The sequence below is a fragment of the Brienomyrus brachyistius genome, chromosome 8 (assembly GCF_023856365.1).
Source record: "Brienomyrus brachyistius isolate T26 chromosome 8, BBRACH_0.4, whole genome shotgun sequence".
Lineage (NCBI taxonomy): Eukaryota > Metazoa > Chordata > Actinopteri > Osteoglossiformes > Mormyridae > Brienomyrus > Brienomyrus brachyistius.
This window is the reverse complement of record NC_064540.1, coordinates 10,206,090-10,227,750: the sequence shown is the minus strand read 5'-3', so window position 1 is coordinate 10,227,750 and position 21,661 is coordinate 10,206,090. Positions and strand designations below refer to the sequence as shown.

Sequence of the window (21,661 nt, the reverse complement as noted above, 5' to 3'; positions counted from 1 at the left end):
TGGGCCTATTAAGTGAGAAAAGGCCTATGCTTTATGGGAAACTACAAATGTTTCATTGATAATTACCCATTCTGTGTGAGATGTGCGCGTGTGTGGATTTATAGGTTAGAACTCATGTCCAAGCACATGGTCACTTAACCTACAGGCAAAAGTGATTTCACTGATTCCTTGACCACCTTCCCATCTGAAAAATGGGAACCAGTATGAACAGGATTCTCAAACACCCCTCAGTTGATATCAAGACTCAATGGCTCCACATTTAGAGACTGGGGGGTGTATTCCACGAAGAAACTTCCTCAAACTTTCCAGTAGGAAGCTAGTTCTGGGACATTCCTATTGGATAATCCGTAGATGTGGTTCAAGTTCTGGCTAATTTGGGGGGGGGATTATACAAAGCAGGAGGGCAGTCTGAAATTAAGACTCCGCACTAATCTAGTCAACTTGGATGTCCCTCGACTTTCATAGCCCACATCCTCTAAAGGCTGGGTAGGATTGTTGCTGCTGGGTGTAAAAGGTGAACTGCCATCTACAGCTTTGTAGACATGCCATTCTGCAAGCACAGAACCACAGTCAACCTTCCAGAAGTGGACAGCAATCCAGTATGACTGGAGTCAAGTACTCATCTCAGGTAGCAAAACTACCACACCAGGACAATTCAACATCAGGTTTAGAAGTTTATTCAAAAGTGCAGTTAGAATATAAAATACAAATAACCCAACATAGCAAAACGTTACTTCGTCTTTCCACGTTTAGAGTTTCTGCCTGCATGTGCACCACGGTCCTCCCTAGCCTCACTAGGTGGGATCTGCACTGGTTTCAGCACCTTGTCCTCCTGCTTCTCTTCTCCAGCAGGCTTCTTGGCTTTAGGTTTCTTAACAGGAACCACCTTGGAGCCAGAGTCTTCTGGAGACACTGAATCCTGTAGAAATAGGACATCAGCACTAACAATCACTGGAAGCACGGCCACGTTTGGAACATCCCCACCTTTGAGCGCTTGGCCTTTGGTTTCTTTGTTGCAGGCTTCGGCTTGTCAGATCCTAGAAAGTGAGTCACGTTACCATTAAGCAGTACAGGTCATACAAGGCAGGTTCAAGCATGGATTAGCGGGATCATTACCTTCTGCTTTTCCCTTCACCTTCTTCACAGGAGCCCTAGTTTCGGAAGCCTTTCTGCCACTGGGATCAGAGTTCTCCATTGACTCTTTGGGGTCTCTCGGTTTGTTTTTCACAGGAAGCTATGAAGTTAACAAACCTTACCCTCTTCCACAAAATCAGGGCAGATATACAAAGCGCAAGAAAAGGCAGACAAGCATTTGACCGACGAGGTATTATGCAGCACAGCAATGTAGTAGTGTTGTGCAGTCAGGCACTAAAGGATGTCAAAAACGGTAAACCTTTGCTCACTACATGTGAGAAACGCCTATAAAGCGATGCAATCCAAAAGAAAGCGGACCAAATGTGTAGTTCGTAGGCACTCACCCGGAACCTCCCTTGTGCACCAGTCGCTGAGGAGTTCGGGGGTCTAACCAGCACTCCGCCTTCAAGCCCTTTAATTAAGGCCTTGCGCAGCATGTGCTTAAGCCTGACAGCGTCCACTGAGGGGTATTTCTCCAGTATGTAGCCTCGTATGGCTTGGACGGATGATCCTTTACGGGAATCCTGTGCCTTAAGCGCCTCTTTAACCATCTCCAGCGTAGATGGATGGGCAGACATCTTCCGCACGGCTGCCGCGTTTGTGGGGTTCCCGACATCTAAATTAAAACGGATGGGCATATGCATTTAGAGGAAAAACAAAACAAGTAAGATAACGTTCCCGATCAATGCGTCCTATACCAGGTTTAGCCTCTTCGGCCGTCTTGGTCTTTTTCTTGTTAGTAATTTCATCGGTGGCTGGAGAAAGACTTTCTTCCGGAGAGATTGCATTAATTACAGGTGCCTTTCTCGGAGGCATTTTTAAGATTAAAAGGCTTTTAAAAGTGCAAGCTACTGTGGTAACTATCTATATACTTTTTTTTTTTCCTTCCCCCCCAACTAATCGCAAACATGCAGCAGACCATCCTTTCAGTTCCCCGGTGTGCAGATTTATAAACGGCTAGCTCCCGGATCCACTAATCAATAATAACCATCAGCTGGTGCAGCTGACGATATTCGTTAAAAAAATCGATTAAAATACAGACATTGTAACGACTATGTTTTGAATTATAATTAAAAATTTTGTAAAACGGAAAGTGCTCCAGTAATCGATGAAAGACAATCGGTTCGTTTAAATTTAAACGTAGGCTCGATTAGTAGTGTGTGTGTGTGTGTGTAAATTTTATTTCGCAAATTCTTGAATCAAGTCGTTTATGTTACATAAATGTTTAATGTTAAATAACAGTTTGTCTAATTTTAAATTAATTAGACAGACTGGTTAGACAGAGGATAAGTATAGTAGTCTGAGTTTTAATAGGCTGTCAGTGGATGTAACTTAAGTTGTTAACTGATGAATGGACAGTCTTGACCTAAAAGATGTTCCTTTCATCTATCTACCTTCCAGCCAGTTATCCTGGTAATCTTAATTCTATTTTGTCATGCAATTAACATTAAACTCAAACTAACTGATACTCATATTGAAAGACTCATTTGTGTGGAAACCTCTTGCCACACCCCCATCTCAATGGTGCAAGAAATTGCACAACATTTGTATGTGCCACCTTAGTGTTTCTCAATTCTGGCGCCCATGACGCACAGTCAAATATCAACGTTTAACCCAGTTGCGCGCTTCCAATATTTATGCAATGAATCACATGTTTCATAATCAGATCGCTGTCTCATGAGCTTCAATGGCGGAGGCGGCGAATTATTTTGACATTTTCAGAAACCAAATAATAACAATGTTTTGTCAGTTTACAACAATATTGTAAGACCACCCCCCCCTCAAACAGCTTCACTTTGAAAAACCGGCTGAAAACTCCTTATATGATAAGAAGTTTATATGTCTCAGTCGGAATATTGAAATTTGTCAGTTCTTCAGCCGATTCTCCACGGAATTGACTCGTTAAAATAATTACCTGTTTTACTTTAATATGAAAATCTAAATGTGTATTGGGAGACTTAGAAACCGATCCTTCATTTAGTTTAATATTCAGTTCATATTCAATACAGCTGATATCATGTAGATTCCTTGGACAACTTGATTGCACAATTTGTAGACTTTGTATTTTCTATGTCATAAACAGTGTAAATGTCCATAAAAGAAAATGTTAGCACATTTAAAAAAATATGTATATATATTTATTTACGTCTTTGCAGACAATGCCGACAATAGTTGTACTTGCTTAATTTATCATTGTATAGATAAGCAGTGTTATACATAGTAGTTTAGTTACCATCAGATATGCATTCAGTGAGAATTTTATCCCAACCAGTTTTAATTGACACTGGAGAAAGACATAGTAAAGTAATGGATTCAAATGTACCAAGATTCGAATCTTCAACCATCTATTCATTAATAGTGTGTGAAATGTACATTCACTAAGCAAATTAGTAAATTACTTTGTATCAGTCCTTCAAAATACACTTGACAGTACAAATGCTAAAAAGCGCATTTCAAGAAGTGTAAGAATTGCAGCCTTACAATGGCTGTATAATTCAGGACGGGTTAAAGATGAGCTGGAATCCCAAGCTGCAGGCAGTCGTACAGTGCAAATCCATTACACCCAAAGAAATTCAGATCTTAAAAGCTTAAAATTTTCTGACCAGCTTGTCATATTCACTGCAATATCAGCAACATTGTCCTGAGAGCCTCAGCAGGTAGGAGGACTCTGTTTGTGGGGGAATTTTTGCATGTTCCTCTGTATTGTTTAGGTATCTTTCGAGTAATCAGATTTCTTGCCGCAGTCCAAAGACAAACACTTATGGTAAATGGCTTTTCTAAATTGCCCATATTGTGTAAAGAAGGCATCCTGTCCAGGGTATACCTCTGCCTTGTATCCTATACTACTTGGGACAGGCTCCAGGCCCCATTCCCCCCACAGGACCGGCTAGGGATAAGCAGGTGTAAGAATATGAATGGACATCCATGTGAATCACGTCTTTTCACATCAAGGGTTTTTCTTCTTCATTTTTGTCCAGGGTATGTTTAAAGATCTCCATAAATTCTACATATAAGAGGATTCTAGGAGCAAAACAAAGTCAATGTTCAGTGCTTTTCAGTGCCAGGTTCTCTGAATCTCCCTTACCCCCATGGGAGACCCATATCACCTTAAGTTCCTCCCTCCGGTCTTTCACACCCAGTGGGGCGTTTGGCAGGGATTTAAGGGAATCTCCTCCCAGGGGTCTCCTGGCCTACCGAGTCCCAGAGCCAGGGCACGGGACCCCGCCCTCAACCGGCATGCTCGACGCCTCCTGCTTCTTTCTTTGCAATCCCCCATGAGTTCAGTGAGAAAGGCTAGGCTTTGAGAGGGCAGGCTATAAAGTGGGATACCCTGGAACAGCTCGGGCAAGCACTGACTGGCACCTAGGGGCAGTGGGGGCAAGGATTCAAAGTGCGCTAAGACAAAGCGCTTGCCTGCCCGGCCCTGCAGACAGTCGGCCAGGATGCAGCTGAGGGAGGCACTGAAGACGTCAGCACGTGCAGGAAGGCCACATGGGGGTGCTGTTGAGTCAGGACGGCCTGCCTCTTGCCCACTGCGTGCCCACTCTTGCGCCTGCCTCCAGGCGGCGCCGGTGATTACCAGGACGACTTTTCCACTGCCGTGGCGCTGTAGCCAGTCAAGCCGCGAGTGCAGCCAGGGCACGGGACCAAGTGCGCTTAGTTCAGCGCTGCACCACAAGTCCAGAGACACGCAGAAACCCAGCGCTGATAGGGTCGAGCCCAGCCGGCACATCAGCGCTGGGAGGGTTGGATCTGGGTCGGGGGGGCAGAGTAAGACCACTTTCCCACCATCGAGGGCACCTAAGAGGCAGCAGAATGGGCCATGAATACCTGTCAAGCATGTCTGCATGCGAGCAGTTCGATTCAGATGCATGACCTCACCTCTCACATCACTGCCTTTGAACCACCTCCAAGCCCAACCTGTGAGAAACACCAGAAATAAGTCACCTTCCCTTTTCTACAGAGCGAGGCCTGCAAGGAATGGGTTACAGTCTTTCTGTGCACTGAGAGGTATTTTAGTATATAAAGTGTACATGTGCATGATGAGGTCTGTAGGAGTATATGCTTATGAGATGTGTTAGGACGCTTTTCCATTGCACCAGGTACTGTGCTTTTTGTACTCCGAGAAGGTACCAAAATTACAGCACTTCAACAGGTTGGTTTTCCACTGGTTTAAAAACTGGTAGTAGCGCCAAATGACATAAGAACGCGGATTTTGTACTGAATTCGAAAAATGGCTGCAGTATATTATATGGCTAGACCATGTCCGATATTAATATCAACATCGCTTCTTATAAACAGGTAGTTCTTGCATTGCTAATAAGCTACATTAAAATTGGTCTTTTGCTTAATTTCAATTCTGTATACGGATATTATAGCGCAGAGGGTTAAAGTTTCACTAAACTATTTTTACTCTGTTACTCTGTCATAGAAAAAAAACTTAGTAAGCTTTGAAATTTTAATTATTATTCCTTTTATAGTTTATCTAGTATATGTAGAAAAATCATTTTAAAGTTTATCTTCACTGCTTTTTCATGAGTGCTGCATGCGTTCTCCGAAACAATCATATTCATTTTCATCCTTGCTATATAAATCACTCGAAGATGGGTTGTAAGAAATTTTTTTGTAATTAAGTAATTGTCACGCCCGGCTCATACAATCCTCGTGTGTGCCACGCCCCCCTGATTATCCATGTATGCTTCCCTAATTGTGCCCAGCTGTTCCTAGTTATTTTGACTTGTCTGTTCTATATCAGTCCACGTCTTGCTCTGACTTTTGTCCGTCATTGATGTTAGTGCTAGTGTTCAGTTCAGTTCAGTTCAGTTCAGTTCAGTTCAGTTCAGTTCAGTTCAGTTCAGTTCAGTTCAGTTCAGTTCAGTTCAGTTCAGTTCAGTTCAGTTCAGTTCAGTTCAGTTCAGTTCAGTTCAGTTCAGTTCAGTTCAGTTCCCCGGAGGCGGTCCAGCTTGCCATGCAGCTGCAGCGAGACTTCGCTGCATTCTCTCCCGCCTCCCCTCAAGGCAACTTGGAGAGATTAGCAGAGGGCCTAAGGAGGCTGCTCCAATTTCAGAGAGCCCCGCCGTAATGGTAATGACTTGGTTTTGGTTTAGGTGTGAATTTGAGAAGTGCCTGTGTGGCGTATGTAAGAAGGACCTGAGTATGTGTGAGATACATACGTTTGAGAGTGCCCTGAAGCAGAAAGAGTCCAAACATCCCCAGGCAGACCATGAGAATGGCGAGGAGCAAAGCCAGAGTCCAGCGTCTCCGGGAGTCTGAGGGGCAAGAAGCCACTGGTCAGACTGGTGTGATACAGACCTCTACGACAAGCATGTCTGTGAATAGGCTGCTCTTTAATTTTGAAAACCAAATTCATCACACAAGTCACTCTGGATAAGCAGAAAAGTCATCCACATTGAAAAGTTCCATGTCAACAATTTTCTCACAGGAGGTAGGAATACATTATTTTCCTCCCAGAATCAGTAACGCGTGCAGATCGTTTGGCCAATTCGAATTATTAATGTCTATAAAGCACTTTCCGAACCAACATCAATTACCAACAGATATACCACAGCAATATAGGCCTGAGGCTATACAGTAATTACACAAGACAGCTTGAAAGAAATGAATACTATAAAATGTTAAAGTTTATGCAGAATAATAAATGCTGTGAGGCTATCCCACTAGTCACCAATGCTGTGCTAATCATATACAGTACAGCTTAGAAAGACAAGTGTGGTTTGTGCTATTGGCTTCTTTGTTCAGCTGGTTTGAGGCTGACACTCACTGGCAAAGGGGCAAATGGTGTCCAGCACTCCATCCTTCCCTAGGACTTTTACCTGGACAAAAGTAGACAGGCAAGCATGTGACACATGACCTGGTAGGTGCCAGAGTATGACAGAGGTACGAGGCTTGGTCAATTTCACCACACCACAGCTGACCTGGGACGTGCATTAACAATTGAAAGTGCCACTTTTCTTAGTCCTGAGTTCCCCTTTATGAATTTTACCAACAGCAACCCACTCCCAGTCGGCAAAATTCACCAGGTCCCTCAGTTGATCACCCACCCCTGGAAAAGTTTCTACACGGCACTGAGGGTGACAATCACAAGGACAGGCTAAAATACTCCTGTTTTACACACAGGTATGCACACACATATACATTACTCACATTACTCATGCACACACATCCACGGTTGTGTCAATATCTCTGTATACAGATGTGCTCCTAATCCACACAGCTAATAATCCATTCACCACAGAGCACAACAACGGGAAGGAAATGGGCAAAAAGATGGAGGATGGTCTTACCTGAACACATAGGTAAGGATGGGGTTTGATATTACTAAACTTCCCAGTCGTCTGTAGAGTAAGAGATTCCAATAAATTAAAACCAAAAGGTGAGCAGGCAGTATGTTTAAACAGTGAATGCTGTAAACAAGGTGAAATCACTTTAAGAATATGAAACAACTCTGACGTGTTGTCAAGTGTCAAATAACATAAATGTGCATTTAAAAGTTAAACCGCAGACACGCTGCCAGTCCACTGGAGGCTACATACTCGCTTTTCGACTTGCAGCCGCTGTCGTGAGCCCTGCACTTCTCCACAGTGGCCTATCCCTCCTTCAGGCATCTGACAGAGCCACAGTTCAGCATCCACCCTGCAGGGGGCGCTCAGTGTCCAGGACAGTGCAGTTTCATTGTTGTTTGTTGGAACTGGGTCCACAGACACGGTTACATTATTCAAGACGTTTTTAATTAACTCTGTGGGAGAGTGGAAAGATTCATGTAAAGAACAGCCAAGTGCCCCAGAGTAAATTGCAAATACTGCTAAATGGATATTTATATACTGGGAGAATAAGTTCTAAAGTGTACCGCAGAGGAAGCACTTCTGTGTATAGCGTGAGGTTACTCTGCATGCTGCAGTAATTTTTTGAATTAATGAATGCAGATTAATGGTAGGTATGGCAGAATATGAAAGTAATCCAGTCTGGAACCTGAAAATTCACAAGTGGGAAATCTATCTTATCTATCTTATTAGAAAAATGGATACAAAACACAAAATTAAACCCAAATATACATCCATTGATCCATCCATCCATGTATCACCTATAGTTAGGGTCTTAGGGTAACCCTAAACATATGTAGCCATTAGTATTTTGTGCTTCGTAAAGACTGTCATTCCAATAAATGATTCAAGACAAATATAAACTATAAATCAGTATACAGGTAAATGAAACATATATAAACCGAGGGGTTTAGCCTTTACATTGGTTATGGTTAGTTTTTTTCCATCCTGATCACAAGGAACACAAATCTTTACAAAATTCATTACAATTCAGCTTTAATGTCCAAATATAAACGGGTGTCTGTCGTATGTACTTTGTTTAGAAATACAGACAGCTTTCCCTTTGCATTGCCTGCGAAGTGTAATGCTAACCGAACAGCTCTGGTGTCACTTACCGGTTTGGTTCACAAAGGGACAGCTTTTCGCACGCAGTGGGTGTATGCTTCCAGTCCACCATACCTGTCAAAAGGAAGAACAGCAGACCGCGTTAGAGCACAAGGCAAAGCTCACCTGGACAGGGCAGCTAGCAGCCACATTGGGATTTAAGGACGAACATTTGACAAAATTAACTCAATCAATATTTTAATAAAACATCTGTCTGTGCTGAACATTATTTATTATACATCCATCCCTCCTATATCACAAAGCCAGATTTCTAGCTTAGCTGAATAACTTGTCTCATTTAAGACACCTCAGCATAAATGGACATTATCTTCATTCACTTACATGTAGCCCAGACTACCTTAAATTCGACATGTTGTCCGGCTAAGCAAGAAATCCAGCTTTGTGATAAGGGCCCTGGTCAGTTATAATAATAATAATAATAATAATAATAATGATGATGATGATGGTGATGATTATTATAACTATTATTATTATGAGAAATACTTAGAAAACTGATATATCACCTTGAAACACAGGCAGGGGACGACTGAGATCAGGGGAATAGTGATCTTCTCTGTGTGATTCTGTTGCTGGAGTTGAAATGGACATATTAATACATCGGAGGTGCCGCATTAAGTATCCCTTCCACAGATTCGTGTTTGTGTCTAATCACCTTTATACGCCTCTATACCCTGATATCCCAGCTTAAATAGCCCAACAGACCTTGACACCACACCACATCAGTCTTTAAATGCGAATTAAACATGAGCTGACTCTCAGACTCATGATGGTACCAGGGAATCCTCAATGTATAGCACAGAAACTCACCCATTGCCTATATGACCGTTCACCCTTGTCTCCATACGACATGTACAGCTTTGCGGACCGGATATGCTCCGCACCATCGTCATCCAGCTGCAGGGTGACCACCGCCTTCTTCCAATCAATTTCAGTCCTTATTGTGGGAACTGATGGAAATAAAGAATGTCAGTCACTGCATATGATTGCAGTGCAAGTTCAGTACAGCACAAGTGCATTCGACCCGTCGCAGCTGCTAACGAATATTAGCTATGCTGAAAAACAAATCAAGTATTAAATACGCTAAGAAAACAGTAGCTGTTGAGGTAAAGGCACATACAGAAGTACAGAAGCAGCTAAAAGGTATTAGCTAGATTAGTCAGGGAAATAATATTCAGGTATTTGCTAGATAATAGCTATATATTCCAGTAATTCAAGGTCTATCCACCACCCATGACACTGGGAGCATTTTCTACTCACCATCACATCCTTCCACATCTCGGTGCAAGGCTGAAGAACAGACTGAGGGACAGATAAAGGAGAGGATTATAGAAGATCAAACAGCTGGTGCATACAGTAGGAACCTAAAACTGACAAGTGCGTGTCTATGTCTGACTAGGTACATGTCAGCTATCTTCCATTACTGGCTCTGTGTGAGGATCAGAGTAGATGCATGTGCTTTGAATATGTATTTAGTTTGTAAAGTGTATGAGTGTGCAAAACAAATACGAAATATCAACACACCCTTTTTGAAATCTACCGTTTTGTTTAAAGACTGAACATAAAGCGCATGAAGATTTTTAGAAACGAATGTAGCCTTAAGTCTGTTTGAATTGTCTAGCAGTTTGGCAAATGATTTAGCGACTTCCGTATATTTTTTACAGAGCTTTGGATGTTTTGATTATAATTGAAGCTGGGCTGTTCAGGAGTGCAAGCTGTGTGTAATCAAGTCAAATAATCACAGCAAAGGAAAACCATCTAAAAGCCGAAGTAGTGCTGTTTTGTCTTTAGGGTGAAACACAGCAGATGTCCTTTCTTGGACATGTTTGTTTACCATCTTGTATGGAAGGGATCATGATGATTCGCTGTAAGGTAGAGGGATAGACCTGCACCATTACTTGACTGTCGAAATACACCTTTTCAGAGATTACTACGGAGAGCCAGACCTGTAGGAGATACACAGCATGAGGCAGAGTGATCAGGATGAAGGCTAATGGTAGGGCAGCACATCCAGAAGGGTCTGCTCAGATGTTAACTGAGCCAAATAAATGAGACAGACAAGGCGTGGGAATTGGTAACACTTGTTACAATGTATCAATGGAATACGGTATCAATCAAAGTGCAGTGCTGTAAAATTTTAGCCATGATAGCAGTTTCAATAAAATATGCAACATGTAAAATGTCATACAAAAGTAGCAAAGGTTTATATTTATTTACCTCAGGCGTATCATTCTCCTCCAAAACAGCAGGGAGGAGACTGAACTCCAGTCTCTTGCAGAATGAAAGCAGAGGTGGAGCGTTGTAGCATAAGCTCAGTGAGGCTGTGGGATACAGACACCAACAGGGGATGGCCGTTAGAGACAAAAGAGTGTGTCCATAGAGATTTCATAACTCTGTATGTGAACTGATGGAGACTAATGGATAAAAATGTAAGAAATGGGCAAATTATGCATCGTTTTAATTATAGGATAACCGCCAAGATAGGAAGAAAGCTACACATGGGTTTGTATAACGTAAGAACAAATGGGGCAGACAGTACGTTAGAGCTCTTATCATAACTGATTACTGATCCTACCTTCTTCATTCTCCAGGCTTTTGTAAGCATCATCCTCATCCTCAGCAGACTGTTCTAGCTCTTCGTATGATATCTTACCTTAGACATCCAGAGAAAAAAAAAAACCAGCTTGCATATTTACGGAAGGGAATAGTGAAGTTTTTTTTAAACGCTAATTATGAATCTAACTAAACACTGAAGAAGAGACACAATTTTAATATTACAGGCTTACACTGCGCCCAGTCTCATGCACAAACACAGAATACCCTGTAAACAGCTGCAGTACACGTGTAGTTATAATTACGGTATTTACGAGTATTGTTCCTTGGAGAATAACAGCAAAACATGCAAAGGAGTGTTCCCTTAAACACACGTATGTTAATCTGTGGATAGTACATATATGGAAATATACAGATATGCAAAAGCAAAGTCACAGCCAACCAGCCACACAGAAGATTACCTGTTACAATGAGCCGGAGTTTTATCTCCAGACATGGTCTGCACTTCCTCTGTTCTATGCAGCACAGCAGTGGCTTAAGCTCCATATTACTAACGTTCACTGGACCCCGCATTGGCCACCCTAGGAACTCATCTAGACAGAATAGAGTATTACACTGACAGGACGCCGTCCACACAGCAAACAAAGGGAGAGGAATAACAGGGCAACATTTGCATATAAAACCGAACACCAGAAACACAGCACATCATCCGCAACTCTCATTTATAATGTGGGCAGCATGTGGTTCAGTAGACTAAGCCTCTGTGCCTGTGACCAGAGGGCTGCTGGCTCAAGCCCGGCCTCAGTGTGTCTGTGGGCCCTTGAGCAAGGCCCTTAAACCCCCCCCAGCTCCCCAGGCACCACTATGGGTGGCTGCTCATAGAGAGCAAGGTGGGATAGGCAGAAATCATTGATACTTTATTGATCCCTTGTAGGGAAATTATCTTTACGCCTCCCTCAACTTGCTCTTTGTGGAGTAAGTTGACCGCAAAGGGCTGCCACCCGTAGCGGCCCAGGGAGCTGGGGGTTAAGGGTCTTGCTCAAGGACCCGCAGACGTGCTGAGGCTGGGTTCGAACCTGCGACCTTCTGATTACAAGGACACAGGCTTACCCCACTGAGCCACACACTGCCCCATAGATTTTCCCTATGATCAATAAAGTTTAATTCATTTTCATTCGAAATCGAGTGCTTACTCTTGATCCTGCAGTCTGATATGCCCTGAAAAATGAACGAGAGATCTTTAGAGAGAAATAAATACACACCCCCTCACGTACACACGATACTGCCTACAAAACTGTACACCTTTCAGAAGCATATTTAAGTATATACAGTACAATAGAAACAGACACTAACATTTACATATGTTTCTCTTTAGTCTGAAAGTATTATAAATTATAAGATTATAAGAATGTACAAAAACAAAACAATGCACACATATTAAGCAAGAAAACACCACTACAAGACATCAAGATATGCATACTGGGGTAACACCATCCTACTACAGTAAATAAACTGTCCTTGAGGCGACTAGTCTCAGCCTACAGTGGCAGAATGGGCTGGGACTGGCTATTCAAGGTTGTCTGGCTTGTTTAAGGTTGGTGTATTCTTAATTAAGGTGCAGGAAGGCTTGCCTGTTAACCAAAATCACATGTGCATGGAAAGTTCCAAGAAAAGTTAATAACTCTGGGAGAGCTGCCTATGAGTTTGTTGAGCACTCATGAGCGGGCCTGATTTTAACCATAATGGACTATAGTCAGTGGTCAGAGTTTTTACAAACCACTAACAAAACTTCTGTACACGAACAGCCTTAGCCAAATGATCCATAGCTGCCTCAATCAGTTATACAGGTGCCAAAGGAGTAAGGACGCTTTTGTATAATGCATGCACTTTGGAAGGTTGGGAAGCCACTATCTATAAACCCGAAACCTCAGAAGGAAAGCCTGTTACTATAGCTACAGCATACTTGCTGACGGATAGGGTATCCACTTCACTGGGGAACATCAATAAGTAAGGAGAAGTAAACCATGGCCCATTTCCCAAACGCATTTCCATCCCTTTTTCCATTACAGCAAATCATTTATTATGGACCATTTTCCAACACTTAAAATCCGGACTTCGCAAAAAAAAAATAAAAAAAAATTCATTAATTAATAAATAAATAGACCTTTTAATTTACAGGAACACTGCGTTACGTATTGATGTTTCAATGCGTTTGCAATACGTGGTAAAATTTTATATTTTATATCGAGAGAAGTCGGTATTTCTCGTTTTTAATTGTTCCATAAATAACACGTTAGATCTAATGTAAATTATGGGGGTACGCCTTTTTGACTCGCCCACCCAAACTATCAATTTCGTCTTCTTCGCTCTATTATTATTATTATTATTATTATTATTATTATTATTATTATTATTACCTGGGCGCAGATGAACTGGGAGTTCTGGTCATAGTCGATCTTCTCCAGAAGAACGGCCGACAAGCCAAAGTTCGCGGACAGCAGTGCCGCGGCCACAAGTAGCCATAGATGAGGCATCATCCCACGGGTAAGTAACTCGGTCTTCTCCTTTCGGGCTATGTGATGCAGCTGACAACGGGAACCGCTGCCCTGGCTGATCACACCGCCACCAGCGGCGTGCTTACTCCTGTACCTGCGGTTCCTCGATAGTCCCGTACACACCTGTATGAATCAAGACCGCTGAGCCAGAGCTACGTTTCGCCCTCTCACATCCAGTCCCACGGCATCCTACGCGTCTTGCACGGAAGTGACTAACTATACCAGCTCCCTTTTCCAGTCAATGGGGTTAGGCAATACTTGGCTTGATTTCAAAGTCTTGAAACGAGGCACGGAGCTCCTTGAAACCTGGTTTTCGAGTTGCTCTTCGAGTTCACTGGAAAAAAAAAAATAAGTTGTAGATTAGATGAACCACTACAGCAGCCTTTCCAATGACAGAGATGACCTGATATTGCGCGCTGTGAAACAATGTGAATATGCACAAGTAAAATATCTGTTCCTCTTTTGTGAAATTACATTTCCGCACAAGCAGGACGACAGAAACAATTAACCAAATTTTGCAAGATGGATTTTGCAAGAAACATTCTTCGGCAGTACAAATCACCTTATGGGCAAGCAGAAAGTTGCATGCAAAATTCTAATTGCTAGCACTATTGGCATTATTACATACGCACATTTTTCATCAAGGTATATATGCATGTTCCAGTCCAAATAAATGCATAAAACATGTTATTGTTGGCTCGCAACAGATGGATACATGTGGAAGATGAAAAGTTATATAAAGAGCTATAGTTATAGCAAACAGACGGGCAGGAAAGTTTTGGGAAGCTGTCGGACTGTGGTCATTTGACCGTGTTGCAATGAAGCCGTATGGGTGTTAGTGGCGCTCGGGTAATTCCGTTTTTAAAAACTCCGCAACAGCATGAACATATATTTTGGAATTGGTAGATTTTTATTTTTAATTTGTATTTCGCATTTGCTAGAAAAATTAGCAAAATACATAGGGTGCCCTTTTACCCTTTCCAATCTCATGTTCTTGATTATGTGTTTTTCATAATTTGTTAAAATATTTGTATACACATAAGTATGTCGAGTAATAGGAACTGAAAATGCTGTGGTCAGTGTTTGCATGCTATCATTGTACAGCCCCCTCCCTGCAAGGCAATACATACTTTATATGCAGCTAGCTAAACACCCGTCTTATAACCGTTTTTCAACTCAAAGCAGAACAGAGTTCAAATTCGAGAATGCAGAGTCCAACGATGACAGTGCTCTGCTGAACTTGGGTTTCTTAACTGATTGGTGACCTGATCGCAGATCACCGTGTCCTGACCCACTTGCGTGGAGTATGCAATTAGGCCCTTACAATAGACATTCATCGTGTTTGACTTAAAAAGAGCACAGATTAAAAAATGAGAATGCAGTAGCGTACCTGTAAGTTTAATGGTGGGCGGTGAGCTGGCTTGGGCACTATAGTGGTTTTTCAGGAATTCCATATCTCACATCTACTTTTACTTTATAGGAACAGGGACAAAATTGAACATGATACTCGCATACTTGTTGTGTAGGTATAGATAAGGCACTGACCATTGGAATGCTGTGCCTCACAGATATATGGCACACATGATGAAGAAGGAATCCAAGGTATGTTACTGTTTTTTCTTTTAATGTTTTTTTAAGCTTCAAATAAGTTTAAAAATCCATTCATCACAACTATAGAATACTATACTAGCCCCAATCTCCATCACATCTATAATTAGCTTTCTATGCATTAGACCTCTTCAGTAATGCTAAATAATAATATTTCCCAAACATCTTGACTGCAGCTTAGAGTGCTGACATAGGAGTACAGGCCCAGGATAGCAATCAGACTGACAAGATGTGATTGTGAATGATCAAATTTTGATCCAACCAGACTGATGGGCACTGATAGTGCATATTCAAGCTTGCTTGCTTAAAGGAATGCTGTAACTGTTTGGTTAAAGATCACCTCTGCACCGCTAATCCCTTTAACATAAATAGCAGGCATTAATAATGCATACATGTACAAACTTTACAGAGGATCTGATGCACAGTGAGATCATGCACGGTAAACTCACAGTGGTGTACAACTACATGCAGTCACGTACATAAAGTCTCAGTCACACCAGTACACATCTACAATCAACTTAGCAAGGCATGGACCACACACACACACACACACACACCCACATTGTACTACTCATAGCAGCACGTAGCATGTAAACATAGGGTGGGTGGGATGCAGGGAGCAGCTGAGAATTACCTTTTAGGAACCAGAACTAAGTCATGACAAAGTACTTGGTCACTGAAACAGTAACAATGCCTTCTACATAAATACGGGTGAAACCAAAAGTGAAACAAGAAATGATTAACAGCCTAGGCATTTGAGAACTAATGAAAGGTCCATGTGATCAAGTGACCGTTTTTGCCAGTAAACAAGTTTACTGGCAGCCCTACCACTGAATAAGCAGCAGTAAAACCCAGAAAATTATTGTTTAAATTTGATTTGTTTTGAAAAAAAACACCAAACAAGACAAAACGTCAAGGTCTTGTCACAACAGCGGGGTGGTAATAAAGAAAAAAATCTTTAAATAAACCTTTAACATAATAAAGAAAATTCATTTTAACCAGGCTTAGGTGGAAGAAATCCATAAAAACAAACATACATTCATTGGAGTACATGAAGGAAAGTCACTCACACAAAGGGAGATCAAATAACTCACACTGAGCGACAGCCAGAAATCAAACACAGAACTCCGGACATATCTTGTGATATAAGACCTTGTTAATCCAAGAGCTCAGGCACATAGCCAGGTACTAAAATTATGGGATTGCCCACCCCGCCCCCATTAAGTCTACTGTGGGGGACCGGTAAGGTCGCTGGACACCCCAAAAAATTTACTTCCAGCTAGGGGCCTACAGAAGAGAGTGACATATTGAAGCTATCAGGAAGCCCACACATGAGTGAAAGCTCAGCACATCACAACACATCACAACACAGCAGTGGTGTACAAAAAGGCTGCTCCAACTACCAATTACCACTGAAGTGGTTCTGGACACAAAAGGTGGTCTTTTACCTTAATTACACTGAGGTACTTAATAAATATAGTGTGTAATTGCGGGCTGTCAGTCTTTAATGTATGATTAAAGTTCTCATTGCATACAGAGTGCAGGCTTTGTTTTCTCCAACATAATTATTCTAACTAAAAGTCATAAATGTATGAGACTGTGGCTTGAAAGGAAATCCTGGACTACTTCCTCCATCTGATGAAGTTTCTCATACTAGAGGCACACCAGTGACAATATGACATTTTCAATATGTATTTCCATAAGAGTTAACTTGGTAATGCTTTCTGAAAGGCTTATGATGTTATTGCAGGTGTGCGAATCTGTATATTTATAGGACCAGTCAAAAGTCTGGACACACTTGCCTTTACTGCATTTGTCTCTATTTTAGCTGTGTTATTCACCTTATGGTAAACCGCCTCAAGGCAATGAAGTAAAACATACCAAACATTACAACGACAAAGAGAAGCTTTCAACGTCTCAAAGATTTTTCAAATTTCACACTCTTCAAAATAGCCCCTTTTGCTTTGACTGAAATTGGCTACTTTGCTCTTACTCTTCGATCCAACTCATCCAAAACCAGCTCCATAGGGGTTAGGTCAGGGGGCTTGAGGGGGCCAGGTCACCTGCCACAGCACTTCACCTCTTTCCTTGTTCACAAGATATTACTTACTACATAACCTCAAGGTGTGTTTCAGTTTGTCGTCTTGTTTTTTTTAAAAAAAAATGATTTTCATTATGCTTGTCTAGACCTTTAACTGCTACTGCACAATTTCTTAAGACATTTACACAACATACAGTTGTGCTCAAAAGTTTACATACCCTGGCAGAATTTGTGATGTTTTGGCCATTTTTCAGAGAATATGAATGGTAACACAATAACCTCTCTGTCACTCGTGGTTAGTCGTTGGGTGAAGCCATTTATTATCAAACAATTGTGTTTGCCTTTTTTACATCATAATGACAACAGAAAATATCCAAATGACCCTGATCAAAAGTTTACATACCCTAGTTCTTAATACCTTGTATTGCCTCCTTTAGCATCAATGACAGCTTGAAGTCTTTTGTGATAGTTGTGGATGAGACACTTTATCTTCTCAGATGGTAAAGCTGCCCATTCTTCTTGGCAAAATGTCTCCAGTTCCTGTACATTCTTGGGCTGTCTTGCATGAACTGCACGTTTGAGATCTCCCCAAAGTGGCTCAATGATATTGAGGTCAGGAGACTGAGATGGCCATTCCAGAACCTTCACTTTTTTCTGCTGTAGCCATTGACAAGTTGACTTGGCCTTGTGCTTTGGATCGTTGTCATGTTGGAATGTCCAAGAGCCTCCCATGCGCAGCTTCCGAGCTGATGAGTGCAAATGTTCCTCCAGTATTTTCTGATAATGTGCTGCATTCATCTTGCCATCAATTCTGGCCAAGTTCCCTGTGCCTGTGTAGCTCACACACCCCCAAAACATCAGCGATCCACCTCCGTGTTTCACAGTAGGGATGGTGTACTTTTCATCATGGGCATTGTTGAGTCCTCTCCAAATGTAACGTTTATGGTTGTGGCCAAAAAGTTTAATTTTAGTCTCATCACTCCAAATAACTTTGTTCCAGAAGTTTTGAGGCTTGTCTCGGTGCTGTTTGGCATATTGTAAGCGAGCTATTTTGTGGCATTTGCGCAGTAATGGCTTTCTTCTGGCCACTCGACCATGCAGCCCATTTTTCTTCAAGTGCCTCCTTATTGTGCATCTTCATACATCCACACCACTTTTTTTCAGAGACTCCTGTATGTCAGCTGAAGTTATTTGTGGGTTTTTCTTTGCATCCCGAACAATTTTCCTGGCAGTTGTGGCTGAAAGTTTTGTTAGTCTACCTGATCGTGGTTTGGTTTCAACAGAATCCCTCATTTTCCACTTCTTAATTAGGGTCTGAACACTGCTGACTGGCATTCTTAATTGCTTGGAAATCTTTTTATATCTTTTTCCTGTTTTATGAAGTTCAACAACCTTCTCCCGCAGATCCTTTGATAATTCTTTTGCTTTCCCCATGGCTCGGAATCCAACAAAAATCAGTGCAACACTGAATGACTCATGTCAGGAGCCTAGAAACTCATTGACTTTTTATACACACCCACTAATTACAAGCAAACAGATCACAGGTGAGGATGGTAACCTTTAGTAGTCATTTACACCTGTGTGTGTCAACCTGTGTCTATGTTATCATGCCAGAATTTCCAGGGTATGTAAACTTTTGATCGGGGTCATTTGGATATTTTCTGTTGTCATTATGATGTAAAAAAGGCAAACACAATTGTTTGATAATAAATGGCTTCACCCAACCACTAACCACGAGTGACAGAGAGGTTATTGTGTTATCATTCATATTCTCTGAAAAATGGCCAAAACATCACAAATTCTGCCAGGGTATGTAAACTTTTGAGCACAACTGTATATACGGTGTATACTGAGTAAAATAATTTTGTATACTATTTTTATTATCTAAAGAAATTACAGGATAGTTAAACTACTGTACACTGTCCACTACAAAGTACAGAAGAGATTGTTAAGAAGTTAAGAAGGCGTGAATCCAGTTAACAATTAGGTGAAATAAATTATTCATTACTAGTTAAAATGTAATATTTAAAAATTTACTCTTAAAATACTTTCTATAGGAACACAAACAATAGGCAGCATTCATTTTTTCATTTACTTACTAGACACTTATCTAGATAATATACAATTTTGCCTTGCTGTTAATGTGTATTTTATTAAAACACAAGAGAAGAGTATTTTTTCATTCGTATGAAAGCACTTCCTCTTCCTTAGATTGCTCTATCATCATAAAGTGGTTTATAACTTATCAGGTTCAAGTTCGTTTCACTAACCAGTCATATTACAAAAGCATTTTCAACACTGGTCAGTCTCTTCTTCTCTGAAAACCCTGTTCCAGTCTCTTTGAAGAAAAGGAACAAATGTCCTACTTACAGAGAATGCCGTGCAAAATTCAGTCCCAAACAGCTTCAGCTCAAATCTTAACTCACCACCAGCTATCCATTTGAGGTACTTTCTATGTGAACAAATTCCATTCAGACTTAAGCAAAGATCTCGTCAGACAAGAACATTAAAATCCCAGCAGTACTTACTCTTAGCCTGTCCATTTTTTGTCTGATCGGCGATAACTGCCGCGAACTTCTGACTCACCTATAGTCTCGACAGGTGTGTGACTTTGTTTTCCAGTTAAACCGCCCAGAGAGGCAAGTCCTGCCCTCCAAGGTCTCGGTGCTGCAGCAGAACAGCTCTGCAAATTGAGTGCTACCTCTGGAAACACCTCGCACACAAACACCTGACACTGCATGCCTTTCATATCTCACATGCACACCTTACGGACAAACACGCAGGTCCCAAATAACACCTCTCACATACAAAATATTTATTTAAGAGAACAGGATTATTACATTTTTATCTGTTGCCGTGACATTATTGCTGAGCTGTATTCACTCAAACCAATAATCTCTCATAGGATGGCTACTTTCTAGCATTCTGCTAGGCAACCTGCAAATCTGTGAGCCATGAGAAGACCATTGTTTACTACAGTTCAGTAACTTTTCCCTGGGTCACATCGCCTTTGACAATAGGGCCTCTATATTTTGTTTGTTATCGACACTGAGAGAACACGGGGCATTTAATTGACAAGCAGTCAAGTCCTCTTGACAACATTCACATTTGAATGGAGAAATTACCTCCTTTTTCACTCTGGGTGATTTACAAACCCATTTTTCTTAAAACAACTCAGAACTGTAACATCAGCCCTCAGCCCTACGTTTGCTTACAAATTCAAAGTAATTTGAATTTTACATTTACAAATATAAATATTGTTTAACTAACAAACATTATATGATAATAAAAACACTATAATATAATGTTTGTAATAAAGTATATTAAAGCCACTTAGGTATGTTATGGTGTTAAGGTATACTTACATACAGCCTATAAATGTTATATGAATGCATTATGAATTCCCATGCATTGTATTAGTTTCATTTTGGTGAAACATCGCTAAAACACTAGTGAAACATTAATTTGTTCTTTTGGCCAATGAGTCCTATGAGGTCCAAAGTTCACTGCTGGTTCTACCATGTTCCTTTTCCTCATAATATTTGCAAGACTATACAAACAGGTGTTTCTTTCCTAAAGATTCTATTCCAGATTTTCATTGAATGGGGCTCTTTGTGCTACTGACAGTGCATTTGCCATCAAGCCCTAGACTATATTGATTTTGGTGGCTCATTGCTTCCCCTGCAGGCACGAGGGGTTGAAATCCTAGCGCCGGCTCTGGGTGTGTGGAGCTTGTTCAGTTATTCTCCAGATAGTCTGGTTTCCTCTCATAGTCCGTAAACAATAAGTCCAGGAAAAGCATTCTGGGTAATTGTGTTTGTGCGGGGTGTGCGCTCTGTGAAGGACTGGCATCCCACCCAGGGTGTCCCCCAGTGCCCTGTGAAGGACTGGCATCCCACCCAGGGCGATCCTGTGCCTTGTGTTCTGACCCTCCTGCGATCCAACCAATCTGGTTGGAAGATGGATGGGAGTATATTAAATTTTAAAGTATTAAATCTGGACAATTGATGCAATAATTGGTGTCCTTCAGGTATGTAGTGCAGTGCAGCACCGTGTCAGCAACAGTGAAACCAGATGACAGAGTTGGAGGCTATTGCATTCCTCAGTTAACCAAGTTGTACAGCAAATGTTATGAAGGAATGCTGCTGGTCAGGTTTGGCTCTGGGCTGATAATGACAGTCTGCTTGCTTATTTCCTTAGTGAATACAGGTAGTAATGAGCCATTTAGTTTCAGGTGCATCTGTCAACAACAGAAGCTGTTCCGCTTTCTACTGAAGAATAAAAATGCAGGGGCATGTAGTAGTTCC

The 21,661-nt window shown here is 41.4% G+C and overlaps 2 protein-coding genes across 5 annotated transcripts; both read right to left on the bottom strand.

Moving 5' to 3' along the window:
- Positions 1-661: 661 nt before the first annotated feature.
- On the bottom strand, positions 662-2,694 carry LOC125747237 (protein B4). The gene is made up of 5 exons (XM_049022194.1): positions 1,833-2,694; positions 1,479-1,750; positions 1,117-1,234; positions 985-1,037; positions 662-919 (listed from the first exon to the last, which is right to left on the bottom strand). The coding sequence occupies exons 1-5, from the start codon at positions 1,948-1,950 to the stop codon at positions 731-733; spliced, it is 750 nt and encodes a 249-aa protein (XP_048878151.1). The 5' UTR covers positions 1,951-2,694; the 3' UTR covers positions 662-730.
- A 551-nt stretch (positions 2,695-3,245) lies between these two features.
- Positions 3,246-20,021, bottom strand: LOC125747233 (interleukin-17 receptor C-like). 4 transcript variants are annotated; one of them, XM_049022190.1, is made up of 17 exons: positions 19,941-20,021; positions 13,568-14,039; positions 12,344-12,368; positions 11,612-11,743; positions 11,173-11,250; positions 10,815-10,918; positions 10,432-10,543; positions 9,858-9,899; positions 9,408-9,547; positions 9,104-9,169; positions 8,591-8,654; positions 7,689-7,891; positions 7,440-7,490; positions 6,917-6,968; positions 6,309-6,404; positions 5,017-5,055; positions 3,246-4,935 (listed from the first exon to the last, which is right to left on the bottom strand). In XM_049022190.1, exons 2-17 carry the CDS (start codon positions 13,685-13,687, stop codon positions 4,265-4,267), a joined length of 1,995 nt encoding a protein of 664 aa, XP_048878147.1. In that variant the 5' UTR covers positions 13,688-14,039; positions 19,941-20,021; the 3' UTR covers positions 3,246-4,264. The 4 variants fall into 4 exon arrangements, with proteins under 4 accessions (XP_048878147.1, XP_048878144.1, XP_048878146.1 ...); XM_049022187.1 differs by having other exon boundaries at positions 19,883-19,961; XM_049022189.1 differs by lacking the exon at positions 19,941-20,021 and adding an exon at positions 19,725-19,853.
- Between the last annotated feature and the right edge of the window lie 1,640 nt (positions 20,022-21,661).